The following is a 19,089-nucleotide window of genomic DNA, read 5'->3' on the forward strand; positions in this document are numbered from 1 at the left end:
CTGTTGAATCACAGATCTGTACTTCTGAAACAAATAACGCAACATATTTTAAGAAAAAAGGAAAAGAAGAAGATAACAGGAGAGGAAGAAAAGGGGAGTATGTCAGAGGGGGAGACGAACCATGAGAGATGATGGACTCTGAAAAACAAACTGAGGGTTCTAGAGGGTAGGGGGGTGGGGGGATGGGTTAGCCTGGTGATGGGTATTGAGGAGGGCACGTTTTGCATGGTGCACTGGGTGTTATGAACAAACAATGAATCATGGAACACTGCATCAAAAACTAATGATGTAATATATGGTGATTAACATAACAATAAAAAAATTAAAAAAAAATGGTCTCTGGCTTCAGCTAGCCATATTCTCCAAACCATTTGTTAACTTTTGGATTTTGTTGTTGTTGTTCAGGAGGAGATTAGATTGAAGGGTCATTGGTTAATAACTAAAATGATTGAAGCAGTAAGAATGGAAGTAACTAAATTCTCTGCAGTTGATTTTGTATATTCTCAAAAGTACAGATGAATTATGCTATGAATCCATATGTACCCATCTTTAACAATTATAAAGTTGATCGTTAGATACTTTTACAAAAAGGGAATTTTTAAACTTTTATTACAAAATTAAATCTCATGGTGGGAGTAAGAGCAGTAGTAGTTTGTGTGTGTGTTGAAATTTGTCTGTACATGTGTGTTTCTTTAATAAATAAGAGGTATCAGTTATAAAGTACCCACCTGTGATTCTAGTCGTGTGTTGGATGCCTGTTGTACATTGGTTGTTATCCTGATAGCAGTGCTACAAGGTAAGATATATGCCTGTTTGATAGTTAGGGAGCCTGAGGTTCATACAGGCTGGGAAACTTGCTCTAGGGCCCCAGGCCAGTCGTTACTGGTCAAACTGATGTTGAAGAGCCCCGCTCATTTATAGCATTGTGCTACCTTCCTTATGTCACACTGCCTTCAGCTTCCTTCCTTCAACTGATTCAATGTCTGCTAGAGGTCTCGTAGAGGTCAGTGATGGGCCTTGTAATTGAATAAGCAAAGGTCTAGAGCATGTGTTTTTGGGGAAAGCATGTAACATAATTATCAGAATCATAATTTGGTTGGAATTTTGACTGCCTGAGCTGTTTTTAAATCTTTGGGAAAAAACTGAATGGTATACTTTTTGTGTGTTACTGGACTGCGTGATTGTCAAAGTTTATGTTTCAGTTGAATTGTAACCAAATAAATTAACATTTCATCTCTTTGGGTGTGTGTATGTGAGTAGAGAGTTGGCTCCTCTTGATTATGCCAAATTATGTTACCCTGTATTAAACTGCATCATCTTTGGGGTTTTCTAACTCCTGTCTGGTCAACTACATGATATGGAGGGAGACTAAGATAATTGACACATGGCAATTATGGTACCAGGGAAGAACAGGATTCTTTGAAAACACTGTAGGAGTATTATTTATCTCATTTTAAGAGAGGCTGGCTAGGGTTTCTAACTGAAACTAATTTCTAAGTTGAGATGTGAAGGATGAGTAGAGGTGAATTAGATAAGGGAAAGAGAGTTTATTGGGTTGAGAAATAACTACTGCTTATAAAATCAGCATGCAATTTCCAAGAGTTATCTTGTATGTTTAGAGAAATTGTTATGAATTCTTAAGTTGTGTTTCTTATGACCATACATTTGTTATTAGGTGATAAGAACGGTGATAGTTTATGAGTGTTTTGGAATTTCTTTGTACAAGTGTGTTTCTTTAATAAAAAAGCAGTCATTGAGCAGCGTTATGGAGAAGTTGTCCTGGCTAAATAATGAGTTTAGATTCCCCTGTGGGTAGTGAGTAGGCAGTGAACTTTTCAAAGCCATAAATATCCTGATATTCTGCCACTGTACTTTTAGTGAATATGGTATAGGTCCCTAGATCATCTTAGTACTTGAATGGTTTGTTCCCTCTAGAAAATGGGCTGACATGTATAGGTTAAATATAAATAAAAATCATCTGGGTCTTTATAATAACATTATTGGGCAATAAAGTCTTTTAATGTCTGGCAGACTATATCGGTCTGTGTCTGAATGTTCCGACTCAGGAATTGTCGCTCTTTGTCTGGCATCTGCTTCATGAAAGTATAAAGGAAGGGCATTGTAATGAGAATACTGATAAGAGCTGTGCTCTATTAATGTTGTATTGGCTTAGAAAAGAAACCCATGTCATCTATTCAACTGTATGATTCAATTTCAGAACACCACTCTCACTTTCAAAGGCTTTTAATTTATTTCAGAATGAAGTATTTACAAATATTTAATACAACAACTGCCCCCCAAGTCTTCCCTCTCCCTGATGCAATATGGCCATTCGGATATATTCACCAAGTCTTTTCCTTTTTTCATTTTGGAAAGGGTGGTTACTTCATGCTTTTTTGGTGCTTTATTACTCTGATCTCATTACTCTGAGAGTGAGAATTTGATTACTATGTCATAATCTAGGGTACATGTACTTTTGTTGAGAGGTGGTCTTATACATGAGAGTAAATGGCTACCTTTTCAGTTGGTATAATTTGAAGGCCAGGAAGGTCCTCCAACACCTTTAGACATTGGACTTTAAGGCCTGAATTTACATCATGAAGAGATATCTTTATTTGATTTATTGCTGCAGGCTCCTCTTTTTAAGATGCTGTATTTTTTTCTGCTATTGGGTCTTTAAAGAATATAGTTTCATTACTTTTTATTGAGATAGAGCACACATTGCAGTAAAGGGCAAAAATAATAGCCTGATGACTTTTCAAAGGGAATAGATCAAGAAGTAGAACACTATCAGCACCCCTGTGTTCTCCCTCTAGGTCACTCCCTCCTCCCAAGGAGAACCACTGTCCTGACTTCAAGCACCATTGATTAGTTTTGCTTGTTTTTGAATATATATATATATATTTTGAATATACACACACACACACATATATATAGCATGTCCTCTTTTACTTAGCATTACATATATGAGATTCATCCATATTGTTGCATGTAGTAGTTTATCAATTGTAATGACATGTCCTTTGGTGAACATGTGTATGCATTTCATTGCTGTTAGGTATATACTTAGGAGTGGAATCAAGTGCTGGGTCATAGGTTACTTTCAGCTTTAGTGTATACTTCCAAATAGTTTTTCAAAATGGTTATACCAGTTACATCCCTAGCAGCACTGTGAGGTTTTTAGTTGCTCTACATCCTTCTCCAAACTTGGTATTATCTGTTTTTAAAATTTTAGCCATTCTGGTTGGACAGCAGTATTGCACTATGTTTTTAATTTACATTTCCTCATACACTATTCTAATTGAGTAACTTTTCTGGCTTTATGCTCTTATTGGCCATTTAGATTCTCTCTCTTTTTTTTTTAAGATTTTACTTATTTGAGAGAGAGACAGAGAGAGCACAAGCAGGAGGAAAAGGACAAGCAGACTCCCCACTGAGCCGGGAGCCTGACACGGGGCTTAATCCCAGGACCCTGATATCATGACCTGAGCTGAAATCAGGGCTTAAGAGCCACCCAGGAGCCCTCTTTTTTTTTTTTTAAATAAAGTGCATGTTCTGGAAAAATATGCCAATTAATGCCAATTAGGAATAAACAAATTCTATGCAAGGACTTGACACCTTTTTAAATTTATAGAATATATTTGATCTAACTTGATAGTTTAATTAGTTCTGTTTTCATGCGTCCTGTTTTTGACTATTCGAGGATAGTGGAGTTGGTGATCTGTTGAATTCCGTTAGGTGAAATGTTATCATTTGAATTTTTCATATCTACATCACATTTTTTTTTGGTCTCCCTCCCCTCCCCTTTCCTATTTAGGGGACATTATTTACCTTTTTCTCATTGACTCAAGCTTATCATGAGGAACATCACATCTTCTACTAGAGTCATCCTTCAGGGGCTGCCTAGGACATAAAGCCCAATTGCTTTATGCTAAATGGTCCCCAGCAGCATGGCCTGTCTCCTATACAGAAGTTACTTGATGTTATCACTGTTTTTGTTTTTTTGTTTTTCATTGTTATCATGTCTTTAAAGTCAGATCTGTAGACTTTGACTTCTTGCTCCAGATATAACCAAAGCTATGACCTTAGGCAAGTTACTTCATGGTTTATAGTATCAGTTTCTCCTTTGAAAAATTGGGATGAAGCTGTCCACAGGACTTTGAGTTTTGTCAAGATAAAGTATAGCTGATCTGTAATGAATGCTTCATTCTTGTAGTAATATTCTAGCCTTTGCTGTCATGTTTACTTACTTACTTGTGTCTCAGCCCTGCTCAGGGGTATAGTGTGGTGATAGGGCAGTAAGGGCAAGTTTGAATCATGTGAAGTGACCCCAGTTCCTTTTGCCCAGAGAATGGGGCACAGGTAGAGGGCAAAGTTCTTTCTTCCTCTTTCTGCCTCTGACTGTGGGATCTAAAACAAGGAAATTGTTGACAATCTCATGAGGCCCTTTTGTTCTAAATTCTGTCTTCTGTGCTTTATTGGGGAGAAAAAAACCCAAGAACCAAACACACACACAAAAAAGTGAGGGGAATTTTAGAGACCTAGGTTGAAATTCTGGTGCTGTGTTTACTAGGAGACCTTAGACAAGACCCTTAGCTACTGTGTTTCATTGATTCTAAGATGCACATTTTCCCCAAATTTAACACCTCTGAAATCTAGATGCATCTTAAAATCATTACTACTACTTTTTTTTTTTTAAGAGAGAGAGAGAGAGAATCTTAAGCAGGCTCCATGCCCAGCATGAGCCAGACACAGGGCTTGATCTCAGGACCCTGAGAGCATGACCTGAGCCAAAATCAAGAGTGGGATGCTTAACTGACTGAGCCCTCAGCCACCCTTTTTTTAATGGCACATAAAATAATGATGCATCTTATAATTGGTGGTATCTCAGATTTGATGAAATGACATTTTGTCTTTTTATTGAAGTTAACAAGTTGTCTTATTTACATCAGGTGAACTTATTGTTGAGAGGAACAGAGCTATTTTATTAAACAGATAGATACTTCTGCTGTGTAATGCTAGGATAGGCATTCTTCTGTGTCCATTTCATATATATCTGACTTTATATAGAACTTACCACTGATAAGTGTTAAATGACAGCTATTACTATAATTATTATTCTTTTTAAGCCTTATTAATTTTTAAAGATTTTATTTTATTTATTTATTTGAGAGAGAGAGAGAGAGAGCACAAGAGGGGGTAGGGTCAGAGGGAGAAGCATACTCCCTGTGGAGCAGGGAGCCTGATGCGGGACTCGATCCTGGAACTCCAGGATCATGACCCGAGCCGAAGGCAGTTGCTTAACCAACTTAGCCACCCAGGCACCCTATTCTTTTAAAACTTAAAACTCTGTGAAGTGGTAGTTGTTCTGGTTTTTATAAGTGAGTATTTTAAGATACGGAGGGGATTATGTGGTTTAACAGTATAGTTTGATTTCAGCCCTTGCCTCTCTACCATACTGCCTCTCAGCTCTCTGTTTGATAGACTGAAGCCTGAAGGTACATTACTTCACAAGCCAGTGGTTCTCTTTGGTTGATTGTCTTCTGTTGTTACATCCACATTTCTAGTGATCACTTTGGTGTCTACAGAGATTAGTGACCAAAGTTTGTGCTCAGATATTTAAATGAAATTCTACCCTTATTTAGCAGGGCTACTAAAACAGTTGTAGTGAGATAGATACTGGGGGTCATATAAGAATGGAATTCTGTTGATCTTAGGTTAAAATTCTTGGGTAGCTGGAATTTATTTGTTTATGATTCAGTATAAAACTGATTACATAAACGTGCTGCTTTACTGTGTTATCATCGTGCTATTTATTGATGGTCTTTCAGTATCCTCAGACATCCATATCCATTGATCAGACATTCATTCACTCATGCAGCAAAAATGTATTGAGTGCATACCATGGACTTTTCAAGCTTTGAAGATGTTGTAAACAAATCAGACAGTGTACCTGTCTGTCAAAGCTTTTATTTTAGTTGAAGGAAATCACACAATAAAAATATCAAAATATAAGTGAAAAGATATATCGGGCATAAAGTACTATGAAATTGGAAGTCATGTCTTAGCTCCAGAAGCTTCAAAAACCAAACCCACAAAACACTTACCAGTATAGCCCCTAAAACAAAAACAAGCACTACCCTACTCCCCTTCCTGCTTTACTCAGAAAAATAAATGCCAAAGAGCCAAGAACAATTACCCTTATATGAGGACTTTTTGATTTACTGATTCATATAACATGAAAATTGTTAATTTAATAAGATTGATTATATTTACACTTACAATGAAAGCCCTAACATTTAATATAGAGGAAATAAATGAAAGTAATCTGTATTGTAGTTCAATTCTATTGATGTCATTAGAGCTCCTTAATGTTTTGACTTTTCAGAATGTTTTAAGTATCTGAATCATTCTCTCTTTTTTTAAAAAGATTTTTAAGAAAGATTTTATTTATTTATTTGAGAGAGAGAGCTAGAGAGGGTGAGAGCATGAGCAGGGGGAGGGGTAGAGGGAGAGGGAGAAGCAAATTCCCCGTTGAGCAGGGAGCCCGATGTGGGACTTGATCCCAGGACCCTGGGATCATGACCTGAGCCAAAGGCAGATGCTTAACCAACTGAGCCATCCTGAATGATTCTCTTAATGAACAATAAAATTCTTTCAGAGCGTAAAGTTGACCTTGTCATTCTTAACCTTAAAACCTTTCAGTGGCTCCTCCACATCTTGTACAGAGTAAAGTACTCCTTGGCAAGGCATGAAAGATCCTTCAGGTTTTTTTTTTAATTTTTTTTTTTTTTTTTAATTTTTAGGTAATCTCTCCACCTAACATGGGGCTCTAATTCAATGACCCTGGGATCAAGAGTCTGGTAGACCAACTAAGCCAGCCAGGTGCCCCCAAAGATCCTTCAGTGTAGTTGCTGGTTTATCTTGAGCTTTGTGTCCTGCTAGCATTCCAGGAGTTGTCTTAGCTCCCTGACCACACCTTGCTACATCACACTGCTGAGCCCTTGTTTATTGTGTTCCCTATGCCTGAAATTCCTTATTTTCACCTGGGGAAATCCTGTTTGTCCTTTGAGAGCCAAGTTTCACAGCCTTTGTGGTGATGTCTTTCCCCTATTCCTTCAAAGTTTATTATTCCCTTCTGTGCTACTGTGTAACCTTGTGCATAATTCTGTTACTGAACTTTTCATGAGATAATGTAATTATTTAAATGCGGGTTTGAATCTAATAAGCTGGAGGTACTTTGAGGCCTTTGTTTATGTGTTGCTTCCTAATAATTGTGTGTCTTAAGTATTGAATAAATAAATGAATTACCATATGAAGCCATATTAATAAGAAATTAGAATATATTCTTCTAATGACTATAATAAATAAGCAGCAAAATTCAGAAGTACTGGTGGTCTTTCTGAGGAACTGCGTGCAGCATGGACTTCCCTTCTAGGTCAGGGCCCGCTAATGCTCTGGAGAAGCCTGGAGAACAGGCAGAGCTTTGAGGGGGACTTAATCACTGAGGTGGCTAAGGGATCTATTTCTGCTGGTTTTGGCTGGAGAAGAGCTAGCTCTGGCCTTGTCAGGATGGAGAATTCAGAGCCCTCCCAGGGTGTTGAGCCCCTACTTGTGTGTCTGGTGCCTTAGGGTATTGTTCTATGAGGGAGATTTAGTATCTACTTTGACAGAGGAGAAACAAATTCAGGGGGCCTAAACAGGTTTCTCCAGCTCACCACACGAACATGACCTTGTTTGGTTGTTGGTTTTGTTTGGGTTTTGTTTAGTTTGAAGACCGTTGGGGACCCATGTGGTTCCTGGTCCTCTGCTCCCTTCATTCACCCTCTCCCTGGCTGACCTGGCTCGCGACATGGTCGCTCCTTCCACCTTCACCTCTCCTCTGGGCTCCAGACTGCCACCTGACGTCTGCACTCACACGTCCCAAAGGCATCTCACCACTGGCCTGTTGGAGTGGGGACTCCCGGTTCTCTTGCCCACCCCTGCCCCCACACCACACCGCTTTGCCTCTGCCAGGCTTGCCCTGCACAGAAAACAGCACATCATCTGCCCAGTTAGTTGTTTGAGGCAGAGACCCAGGAGACGTTCTAGATTCCTCCCTTAGCTGGCCCTCACCTTCACCCATCAGCAACTCCTATCACATCTAGTTCGGAAACACCTCCCCCTTACGTGTCCCATCTCTGTTCTCCGCCTCCCAGACCGTCTCCTGCAGGCACCACTGCACTAGCCTCTGGGCTGATGTTCCTCCTCTTCTTGGTTTCTTCACGCAGCAAATGGTTATTGGGTGTGCGTGTATTCTTTACAGGTATACCTCATTTTACTGCACTTTATTGCGCTTTGCAGATAATGTTTTTACAAATTGAATGTTTATGGCAACCCGACTTTGAGAAATTCTATTGGTGCCATTTTTCCAAATACATTTGCTCACTTCCTGTCTCTGTGTCATGTTTTAGTGATTTTCGCAATATTTCAAAATTTTCATTATGATCATACTTGTTTTTTTTTAAGATTTTATTTATTTGTCAGAGAGAGAGAGAGCACAAGCAGGGGAGGGGCAGAGGGAGAGGGAGAAGCAAGCTCCCCGCTGAGCAAGGAGCCTGATGGGGGATTCCATCCCAGGATTATGACCTGAGTGGAAGGCAGATGCTTAACCAACTGAGTCACTCAGGTGTCCCATTGTGATTATACTTGTTATGGTGATCTGTGACATTGCTGTCACAATTGTTCTGGGGCACCAGGCATTGCACCCATGAAGACAGTGAACTTAATTGATAAATGTTGTGTGTGTTCTGACTGTTCCACAGACCAGCCATTCCCCCACCTCTCTCCCTCTCTTCAGGCCGCTCCCTATTCCCTTGAGATACAAAATATTGAAATTAGGCCAGTTAATAGCCCGACAGTGGCCTCTTAAAAGTTCAAGTGAAAGAGTCACATGCCTCTTTAAATCACAAGCTAGAAATGAATAAGCTTAGTGAGGAGAGCATGTTGAAAGCCAAGATATACTGAAAGCTAGGCCTCTTGCACCAAACAGTTAGCCAAGTTGTGAATGTTAAAGGAAAAGTGCTTGAAGGATATTAAAAGTACTACTCCAGTGAACACACAATGATAAGAAAACGAAACAGTCTTATTGCTGATGTGGAGGAAGTTTGAGAGGTTTGGATAAAAGATCAAACCAGCTACAACATTCCCTTAAACCAAAGCCTGATCCAGAGCAAGACCCTAACTCTGATTACATGAAGGCTGGGTGGCATGAGGAAGCTGCAGAAGAAAAGTTGAAGCTAGCAGAGGTTGGTTCATGAGGTTTAAGGAAAGAAGCCATGTTTATGAGGTTTAAGTGCAAGGTGAAACAGCAAGTGCTGATACAGAATCTGCAGCAAGTTATCCAGAAGACCTGGTGAAGATAATTAATAAGGTGGCTACACTAAACAACAGATTTTCGACGTACATGAAACAGCCTTCTTATTGGAAAAAGGTGCCTTCTAGGACTTTCACAGCTAGAGAAGTCAATGCCTGGCTTCAAAGCTTCAAAAGGACAGGCTGACTCTTGTTAGAGGCTATGCTGCTGGTGATTAAGTTGAAGCCAATGTCATTTACCATTTTGAAAATCTTAGGGCCCTTAAAAGTTGTGCTAAATCTACTCTGCCTGTGCTCTATAAATGGAGCAAGAAAGCCTGAATGGCAGCACATCTGTTTACAACATGATTTCATGAATCTTTTAAGCCCACTGTTGAGATCTGCTCAGAAAAAGATTCCTTTCAAGATGTTACTCCTCATTGACAATGCACCTGGTCACCCAGTTCTGATAGAGATGTACAGTGAAATTAACATTGTTTTTGTGCTTGCTGACACAACATCCATTTTGTAGCCCATATGGATCAAGGAGTCATTTCAACTTTTTAGTCTTACTATTTAAGAAATACATTTTGTAAGGCTATAGCTGCTGTAGGTAGTGATTCCTCTGCTGAATCTGGGCAAAGTCAATTGAAAACCTTCCAGGAAGGATTCACCATTCTAGATGCCATTAAAGAACATTTGTGATTCATGGGAAGAGGTCAAAATATCAGTATTAACAGGAATTTGGAAGAAGGTGATTCCAACCCAAATAAATGACTGTGAGGGGTTCAAGAGTGGAGGGAGTGACTGCAGATGTGAAAATAGCAAGAGAACTTGAATGAGAGGTGGAGTCTGAACATGTGACTGAATTGCTGCAATCTCATGATAAAACTTGAACAGATGAGCAGTTACTTCTCATGGAAGAGCAATGAAAGTGGTTTCTTGAGAAGGAATCTACTCCTGATGAAGATTTTGTGAAGATGGTTGAAATGACAAAAAAGGATTTAGAAATTACATAAACTTGGTTGATAAAGCAGTGGTAGGTTTGAGAGGATTGATTGTAATTTTGAAAGAGGTTTTGCTATGGGTAAAATGCTATCAAACAGTATCACATGCTACAGAGAAATCATTCGTGAAAGGAAGAGTCAATCAATCAATGCAGGAAACTCCATTGTTGTCTTATTTTAAGAAATTGCCATATCCGCCCTAGCCTTGAGCAACCACCACCCTGATGAGTCAGCAGCCATCAACACTGAGGCAAGACCCTCCACCAGCACAAAGATTGTGACTCGCTGAAAGCTCAGATGATGGTTACATTTTTAAGCAATAAAGTACTTTTTAATTAAGGTATGTACATTGGTTTTTTTTTTTTAGACATGATGCTGTTATATACTTAATAGACTGTGGTATAGTGTAAACATAAATGCACTGAGAAACCAAAAGATTCATTTGACTTGCTTTAGTTTGGTACTTGCTTTATTGTGGTGGTCTGGGACCAAACTGCAATTATCTTTGAGGTATGCTTATACCATTATCATCCCCATTGTGTTAATTAGATGTCTTCCTGGTTTATTTAAGTCTGCAATTTGATATATTTTTGAGGTGTTTTGGTTTTCAAAAACAAAATGATTTATAATCTAATTGAAATAATTGTAAATAAATTAGAGTCTTCATGCTTTCCTTTCCATCAACAGAATCCAACGTGGCGGAGTCTTGATTTTGGAATAATGCCAGACCGTCTTGATACATCTGTGTCTTGTTTTGTGGTGAAGATATGGGGTGGAAAGGAGAACATCTACCAGCTTTTGATTGAATGGAAAGTCTGTTTGGATGGGCTGAAATACTTGGGTCAGCAGGTAACTTTTAGACTGTAGTTTTGAGTATTTGTCTTCTCTAAACCTACCTAACCTTTTTGTATATTCTTTAGATTCTACATTTCCTATTATAGAGAACCTTTATGATTGTTTACTTAATTATAGAAAAATTTTTTAAAATATCCTTTATTTTTTATTTATTTTTTTTACATTTTTTAAAAGATTTTAATTATTTATTTGAGAGAGAGAGAATGAGAGATAGAGAGCACGAGAGGGAAGAGGGTCAGAAGGAGAAGCAGACTCCCTGCTGAGCAGGGAGCCCCATGTGGAACTCGATCCCGGGACTCCAGGATCATGACCTGAGCTGAAGGTAGTCGCTTAACCAACTGAGCCACCCAGGTGCCCAATTATAGAAATTTTGAGTCATTGCCAAGTTTAAAAATAATTTTTAACTGAAGAAACTTAAAAAGAAGCACCCTAAGCTGTTAATTTAAGAGGAATTTTTTTTTTTTTGTAGGAAAGAATATGCTTTCCCATAGCATTCTGCTTCTTCTGTTTTATTGCACTTGATATTAGCCAAAAGACCAAGAAGCGATCTTCTGTTTTATTGGTTCTAAAAATTAGGTTGCAAATATGGAACATACTATTAAAAACTTCTCTTATGACCAGTAGAGTTGCATTATTTCGGGAAGAAAGAGAACTGCTGTTTATTTATTTATTTATTTATTATTTTTATTATTATTTTTTTTGGAGAGCTACTACTGTTCATTGAGCACAGGGCTGACAAGTGCCTGACTTGCATGCTACTAACAAGTCCCTATGAGTGAGGTAGCTATTGGATCATAGCACTCTTTGTAAGCTGAGAAGTAGCTCCATAATCCCTTTGGACACAGTGTTCTGGGATGCAGCTAGCAATATATCAGAATTGCTGATGATATGAAACCTATTTACCATCCCCAGACATAGGTTATTATACTTAATATTTATAGCAGGCTTGTGAAGGTTGGTATTAGTGTCCTTATTTTCCAGATGGGAAAATTGAACCACAGAGAGTTTAATTACTCAAGATCACACTGCTAGGTAGAGCTAATATTTAAATCTAGGCCTGGCTGACTTACAGATTCATTCTTTGTGCTGTACCACACTGATATATACTTGTAGTCCTTGGTATCCTACCTTGGAATAAATGCTGTGTCTTTTTGTGATACCTGTGGGATACTATTAAAGGTAACTCCAAAATTTATTTATTTATTTATTTATTTAGAGAGCATGCATGTGAATGGGGGTAGGGGGTTGAGGGGGCAGAGGGGGAGAGGGAGAGAGAGAAAGAGAGAGAGAGAGAATCTTAAGTAGGCTCCATACCCAGTGCAGAGCCTGACATAGGGCTCAATCTAAGGACCATGAGAAAATGACCTGAGCTGAAATCAAAAGTCGGTTGCTTAACCAACTGAGCCACCCAGGTGCCCCTGCTTTATTTCTTTTAAAGAAACAGTTTAATTCTACATATATTTTTTTCAGATTAAAAAAACCCCTCTGCCCTCATTTTGCTTACCATATACTTTATTTTGTGTCTTCCTATAGTAAATCAGAACAATGCATGTAAGATATTTTCCATAACTGAATTCTAACTGCTGTAGATTCTTAAGCTTTTTTTGTTTTTATATTTTTCCTTCTGTTTTACGACTGATCTCAGCAAAAATTTATAAAATAATGACTTTTGGCTTAGGGCCTTTCTCCTCTCTTTCAGTATGAGATACTTGTTGCCTTTTGCCTGGCCAGCCAGAGCCCTGCACTGAGGTGCATACTTTTTCTGTCTTCCCACATACCATAGTTGGCTCTCTGTGGATAGACTGTGGTATTGAGCACTTATCTTCTGAAAGTACTTACATTTCATGGAGGATGATGCTTCTTAACATTAGAGTTGTATGGCTATAGTTTGGTAGGGGAGTTTTTGGCCAAAGAAGATGGACTTCATGCTTTTCAACTCACATATTCCTTAGGTAGTGATCTTCTTGAAATACCCAACTGTGTTTATGTTGAACCTGCTCTAATTTCAGAGAGTCAGTTTTTGGGTGTCTTTTTACAAAGCTGGTTATGTGGGTATAACGGAGAACAAGAGCAAGAGAAAACATGTGTTTTAAGCCAATTAAAAACTTATCATTGTAGAAACCAAAACTCCCCTACAGAATAGATATAACAAGTAACATACGACTAGGAAATCAGATAAAATAAGATTACAAATTTTCAGAGGAAAGCAAGACTAAGATGTATCAGGAGAATAGCCAGAATTACTTAGGTTCATTGACTGATCATCTGCTTTCTACCAGATATTACTCTTACTGTTAAGGTTCCAGAGATGGATAAGACAAGATCCTTAGACTTGGTAAACTGATGATTGGTGAATACCTGCATAGACCTGCATGGTACCATACTGTTTTGATTGTTATAGCTTTGTAATATAATTTGGAGGAGTATATGGAAGAGGTATTTAGACAAGTTGGGGTAGAGTCAAGGAGGGCTGACTTTTGAATGAAACTTTTTTTTACAGGTCAGGTTTGTTGGGGTATAATGTATATACAATGAAATTCACCCTTATAAGGTATGCAGTTCAGTGGGTTTGACAAATGTATAGTCTAGTAACCACCACAATGAATAATGCTGCTGTGAATATTTAAATATAGGTCTTTATGTTGACATATGTTGTCATTTCTCTTGAGTAAATACATAGGAATGGAATTTCTGGGTCTAGTGGTAAGTGTATGTTGAAATTTATAAGAAGCTGCCAAGTTGTTTTCCATTGTAGTGGGTTTTAGCCGTTATGATGGATTTTAAATGGTATCTTGTTGTGATTTTTTTTTTTTTAAGTTTTAATTTTAATTACCCAGCGTTGATCACGAAAAGTGCCTTCCTTAATCCCAATCACCTACCTCCCCTTTGGTAACCACCAATTTTTGCTCTCTAGCTAAGAGTGTTTCTTGGTTTGTGTCTCTTTTTCCCCCCTTTGCTGATTTGTTTCATTTCTTAAATTCTACATGTGAGTGAAATCATATGGTATTTATCTTTTTCTGGTTGATTTATTTCACTTAGCATTATACTCTCGAGCTCCATCCATATCATTGCAAATGGCAAGAATTCATTCTTTTTTATGGTTGAGTGATATTCACAGTTTGTGTGTGTGTGTGTGTGTGTGTGTGTGTGTGTGTACACACACACCACATCTTCTTTATCCATTCATCAATTGATGGACACTTCAGCTGCTTCCCTATCTTGACTATTCTAAATAAAGCTACTCTAAACATAGGGGTGCATGTATCCCTTTGAATTAGTGTTTTTGTATTATTTGGATAAATACTTAATAATGCAGTTGCTGGATCATAGGTAGTTCTGTTTTTAACTTTTTGAGGTAACTCCATACTGTTTTCCACAGTCGCTGCCTTTCTCTCCACATCCTTACCGACACCTGTTGTTTATGTTCTTGATTTTATCCATTCTGACAGTTGTGATATCTCATTGTAGTTTTGATTTGCATTTCTCTGATGGTAAGTGATGATGAGCATTTTTTCATGTGTCTGTTGGCCATCTGTATGTCGTCTTTGGAGAAAAGTCTGTTCATGTCTTCTGCCCATTTTTTTAATTAGATTATTTGCTTTTTGGGTGTTGAGTTCTTTATATATTTCGGATACTAACCCTTTATTTGATGTGTCATTTGCAAATATCTTCTCTTATTCAGTAGGTTGCCTTTTAGTTTTGTTGATTGTTTCTTTGGCTGTACAGAAGCTTTTTATTTTGATATAGTCCCAATAGTTTATTTTTGCTTTTGTTTCCCTTGTCTCAGGGGACCTAGCTAAAAAAAAGTTGGTGTTGCCAAAGTCAGAGAAATTACTGCCTGTGCTCTTTTCTAGGATTTTTATGGTTTCAGGCCTCACATTTAGGTCTTTAATCCATTTTGAATTTATTTTTGTGTATTGTGTAAGAAAGTGGTCCAGTTTCATTCTTTCGCCCGTGGCTGTCTAGTTTTCCCAGCACCATTTGTTGAAGAGACTGTCTTTTTTCCATTGGATATTCTTTCCTGCTTTGTCGAAGATTAATTGACCATATAATTGTGGGTTTATTTCTAGATACTCTATTCTGTTCCATTGATCTATGTGTTTTTGTGCCAATACCATACTGTTTTGATTACTGCAGCTTTGTAATACAACTTGAAGTCTGGTATTGTGATGCCTCCAGATTTGCTTTTCTTTTTCAAGATTGCTTTAGAGATTCAGGGTCTTTTGTGGTTCCATACAAATTTTAGGATTGCTTGTTCTATTTCTATGAAAAATGCTATTGGTATTTTGACAGGGATTGCATTAAATATGTAGATTGCTTTGAGTAGTATAGACAATTTTAACAATATTGTTCTTCCAATCCATGAGTATGGAATTTGGAAGGTCTTTCCATTTCTTTGTGTTGTCTTCAATTTCTTTCATCATCAGTGTTTTATAGTTTTTAGAGTACAGGTCTTTCATCCTTTTGGTTAGATTTATTCCTAGGTATCTTATTATTTTGGGTGTAATTGTGAATGGGATTGTTTTCTTTTTTCTACTTATTTTTTAAAAAAAGATTTTATTTATTTGATAGAACAAGCGGGGGGAGTGGCAGAGGAAGAGGGACAAGCAGACTGCTGATGCTGGGCTCGATCCTAGGACCTCAGGATCATGACCTGAGCCAAAGGCAGATGCTTAACCAACTGAGCCACCCAAGTGCCCCGGGATGGTTTTGTTAATTTCTCTTTCTGTGGCTTCATTATGGGTATACAGAATCTTGTGATTTTATTTGAATTTATCTAGTGATGAAGTCATGTTGAACAATAAAAAATGTTTATTTGTCATCATTCTCTCTCTTGTCCCTTTTTGGGTGAAAGGTTTATTCAGAGATTTTGCCCAATTTTTATTTGGCTGTTTGAATTCTCATCATTGACTTGTAAAATTTCTGTCTGTATTCTGGATATGAGTCAGTTCTTTATAAGATAGTATTTTCTGAATATTTTCTGCCAGTCTGTGGCTTGTCCCTTTTTTTTTTTTAATGTTTTATTTATTTATTTGACACAGAGAGAGAGAGAGAGCACAAACAGGCGGAGTGGCAGGCAAAGGGAGAGGGAGAAGCAGGCTCCCTGCTGAGCAGGGAGCCTACTGCGGGACTCAATCCGAGGACCCTGGGATCATGACCTGAGCTAAAGGGAGACGCTTAACCCACTGAGCCACCCAGGCGCCCCTTGTCCTTTCATTTCTTTAAGTGTCATTTAAACAACAGAAATTTATAAGTGTTAAATTCCACTATATCGGTTTTTACTTTTATGTTTCATACTTTTTGTGTCTTATCTAAGACATATTTGCCTAATCCAAGATCACAGAGATTTTCTCCTGTGGGGTTTCTCCTCTAGAAGCTTTGTAGTATTAGGTTTTATGTTTATGTCTATGATCATTTTGGATTAACTTTTATTTAAGGTGTAAATTTCATTGTTTTGCAGATGGATGAACATTTGTTCCTGTACTGTGTTGTAAGAGCTATGAATTACCTTGTTATCTTTGTTGAAAATCAATGGTTTAAAATAATTTGCATGGGTCTGTTTCTGGACGCTATTCTATTTCATTGTTCTGCATGTCTGTCTTTATTCCCATACCACATTATCTTGAATGCCGTAGTTTTATACATCATGAATTGAAGTAATCTGAATCCTCCAACTTTGATCTTTTTTCAGAATTGTTCTGGCTATTTTAGATCTTTTGCCTTTACGTATACACTTTAGAATTAATTTGTCAATTCTACAAAAATCTGAGAAAATTTTGGTAGAATTGACATCTTAATAGTATTGGGTATTTCAATCTATGGACATGGCATATCTCTCCATTTGTGAAAATCTTTGATTTCACTCATCGTTTTGTAGTTTTAAGTATACAGGTCTTACACATATTTTGTTAGATTTATACTTGTGGATTCCATGTTTTTTATGGTAGTTTAAATGCTATTCATTTAAAAAATATTCCTATTTCCAATTGTTGCTAGTATATAGAAACATTTCTGTATTGAGCATGTATTCTGTGACCTTGCTAAACTCATTTATTAGATCTAATAGTTTTTTTTGGTAGATTCCTTTTGTAGATTGCTATGTAGGAAATCATGCCTGTGAACACATGGTCTAATTTCTTCCTTTCTAATGAATATGTGTTTTTCTCTTTTCTTATCATTTCATTGGTAAGACCTCAGTACAGTATTGAATAGAAGTGAGTAGAGTGGGCATCCTTGTTTTGTTACTGATGTTGTGTAAAAGTATTCAGTCTTTCATTATTAAGTATAATATTAGCTGTAAATTTTGTAGACACTTTATGAAAGGAAAGTAAATTTTCTTTCATAATGGATTACATTTGTTAATATTTTGTTAAGGCTTTTTTCATTTATGTCCTTGGGGGATATTGGTCTGTACTTTTCTTGCATTGTCCTTGTCTGGTTTAGTATGAGAGTAATGCTGGTCTTGTAAAATGGATTGGGATGCCTTTACTCTTCTGTTTTCTGGAGGAATTTGTGTAAAATTGGTATTACTTATTCAGCAAATACTTGACAGAATTTTTCAGTGAACTCATCTGGGTGTTAAGATTTCCCTGTGGGAAAGTTTAAAAGTATGACTTCTGTTACTTTATTAGATGTGGGGCTATTTAGCATATCTATGTCTTCTTATGCTTTGATAGTTTGTCTTCCAAAGAATTTATCGGTTTCACCTAAGATTTCAAGTTTGTTAGTATAAAGATTTCCACAATATTACTATATCCTTGTAACGTATATAGGCTATATAATGATCCTTTCCTCTTTCATTCTTGCTATCTGTAATTTCTGTCTCCTCTCTTCTCTTGATCACTCTGCTTAGAGATTTATCTGTTTTCTTAGGTTTTCAAATAACTAGTGTTTGGTTTCATTGATTATTGTTATTGTTTTCCGTTTCATTGATTTCTGATTTTATCCTTTAATTTTCTTTCTTTTGCTTGCTTTGGGTTTACTTTGCTCTTCTTTACTAGTTTCTTAAGGTAGGATTTTTGCATTACTGTTTTGAGACTTCTCTTTTCTAGAGTAAGCATCTAGTAAATTTTCCCCTAAGCCTTGCTTTAACTGTGACTCACAAACTTTTTTTTTTTAATATTTTATTTATTTATTTGACAGAGAGAGACACAGTGAGAGAGGGAACACAAGCAGGGGGAGTGGGAGAGGGAGAAGCAGGCTTCCCGCGAAGCAGAGAGCCTGATGCGGGGCTCGATCCCAGGACCCTGAGATCATGACCTGAGCTGAACGCAGACGCTTAACAACTGAGCCACCCAGGCACCCCATGACTCATAAACTTCAATGTTATATTTTCATTTTCATTCAATTCAGAATATTTTCTAATTTCCCTTTTATTTCTTCTTGATCCATTGGTTATTTAGAGGTGTAGTGTTTAATTTTCAAACATTTGTGGATTTTCCAGATATCCTTCTTTTGTTGTTTTCTACTTGAATTGTGTTGAGTTAAGAGAAAATAGTTTGTATGATTTCAATCTTTTCAGCTTTTTTTGAGGTTTATTTTATGGCCTAGAATATAAAATCTCTTCTATGGTGAATGTTTCCTGTACAAGTGATGTGTATTCTGTTGTCGTTGAATCCAGATGTCAGTTAGGTTAAATTAATTGATAATCTTGAGTGAAATTTGAATGATATGTTAGATTTAGCCAGAGGAGATGGGGGTAGGCACGGAAGTATGATAAAACAGAGCATAATCTGATTCATTCATTTTTACTTGAGGAAACTAGAGTCCAGAGTGATGATGCAAATTAGATATTATTATCTTTAAACAGTCTTTTTTTTTTTTAAAGGTTTTATTTATTTATTTGACAGAGAGAGACATAGGCGGAAGGCAGACGCTTAATGACTGAGCCACC

The 19,089-nt window shown here is 37.3% G+C and overlaps 1 protein-coding gene across 4 annotated transcripts in view; it reads left to right on the top strand.

The window, feature by feature from the left end:
• UVRAG (UV radiation resistance associated) overlaps positions 1-19,089 on the top strand; it is a 334,168-nt gene that overhangs the window by 60,394 nt on the left and 254,685 nt on the right. For 3 of the 4 annotated variants that reach the window (XM_025894184.2, XM_025894185.2, XM_073879730.1), the window contains one exon: positions 11,028-11,189. The exons of the other annotated variant lie outside the window; for it this stretch is intronic. In XM_025894184.2, coding sequence (XP_025749969.1) covers positions 11,028-11,189 — 162 coding nt within the window. The remainder of the gene's footprint in view (positions 1-11,027; positions 11,190-19,089) is intronic. 4 annotated transcript variants of the gene reach the window in all.

This window comes from Callorhinus ursinus, unplaced genomic scaffold, assembly GCF_003265705.2.
Source record: "Callorhinus ursinus isolate GAN/ISIS: 27379988/994484 unplaced genomic scaffold, GSC_fseal_2.0 scaffold35, whole genome shotgun sequence".
Taxonomy (NCBI): domain Eukaryota; kingdom Metazoa; phylum Chordata; class Mammalia; order Carnivora; family Otariidae; genus Callorhinus; species Callorhinus ursinus.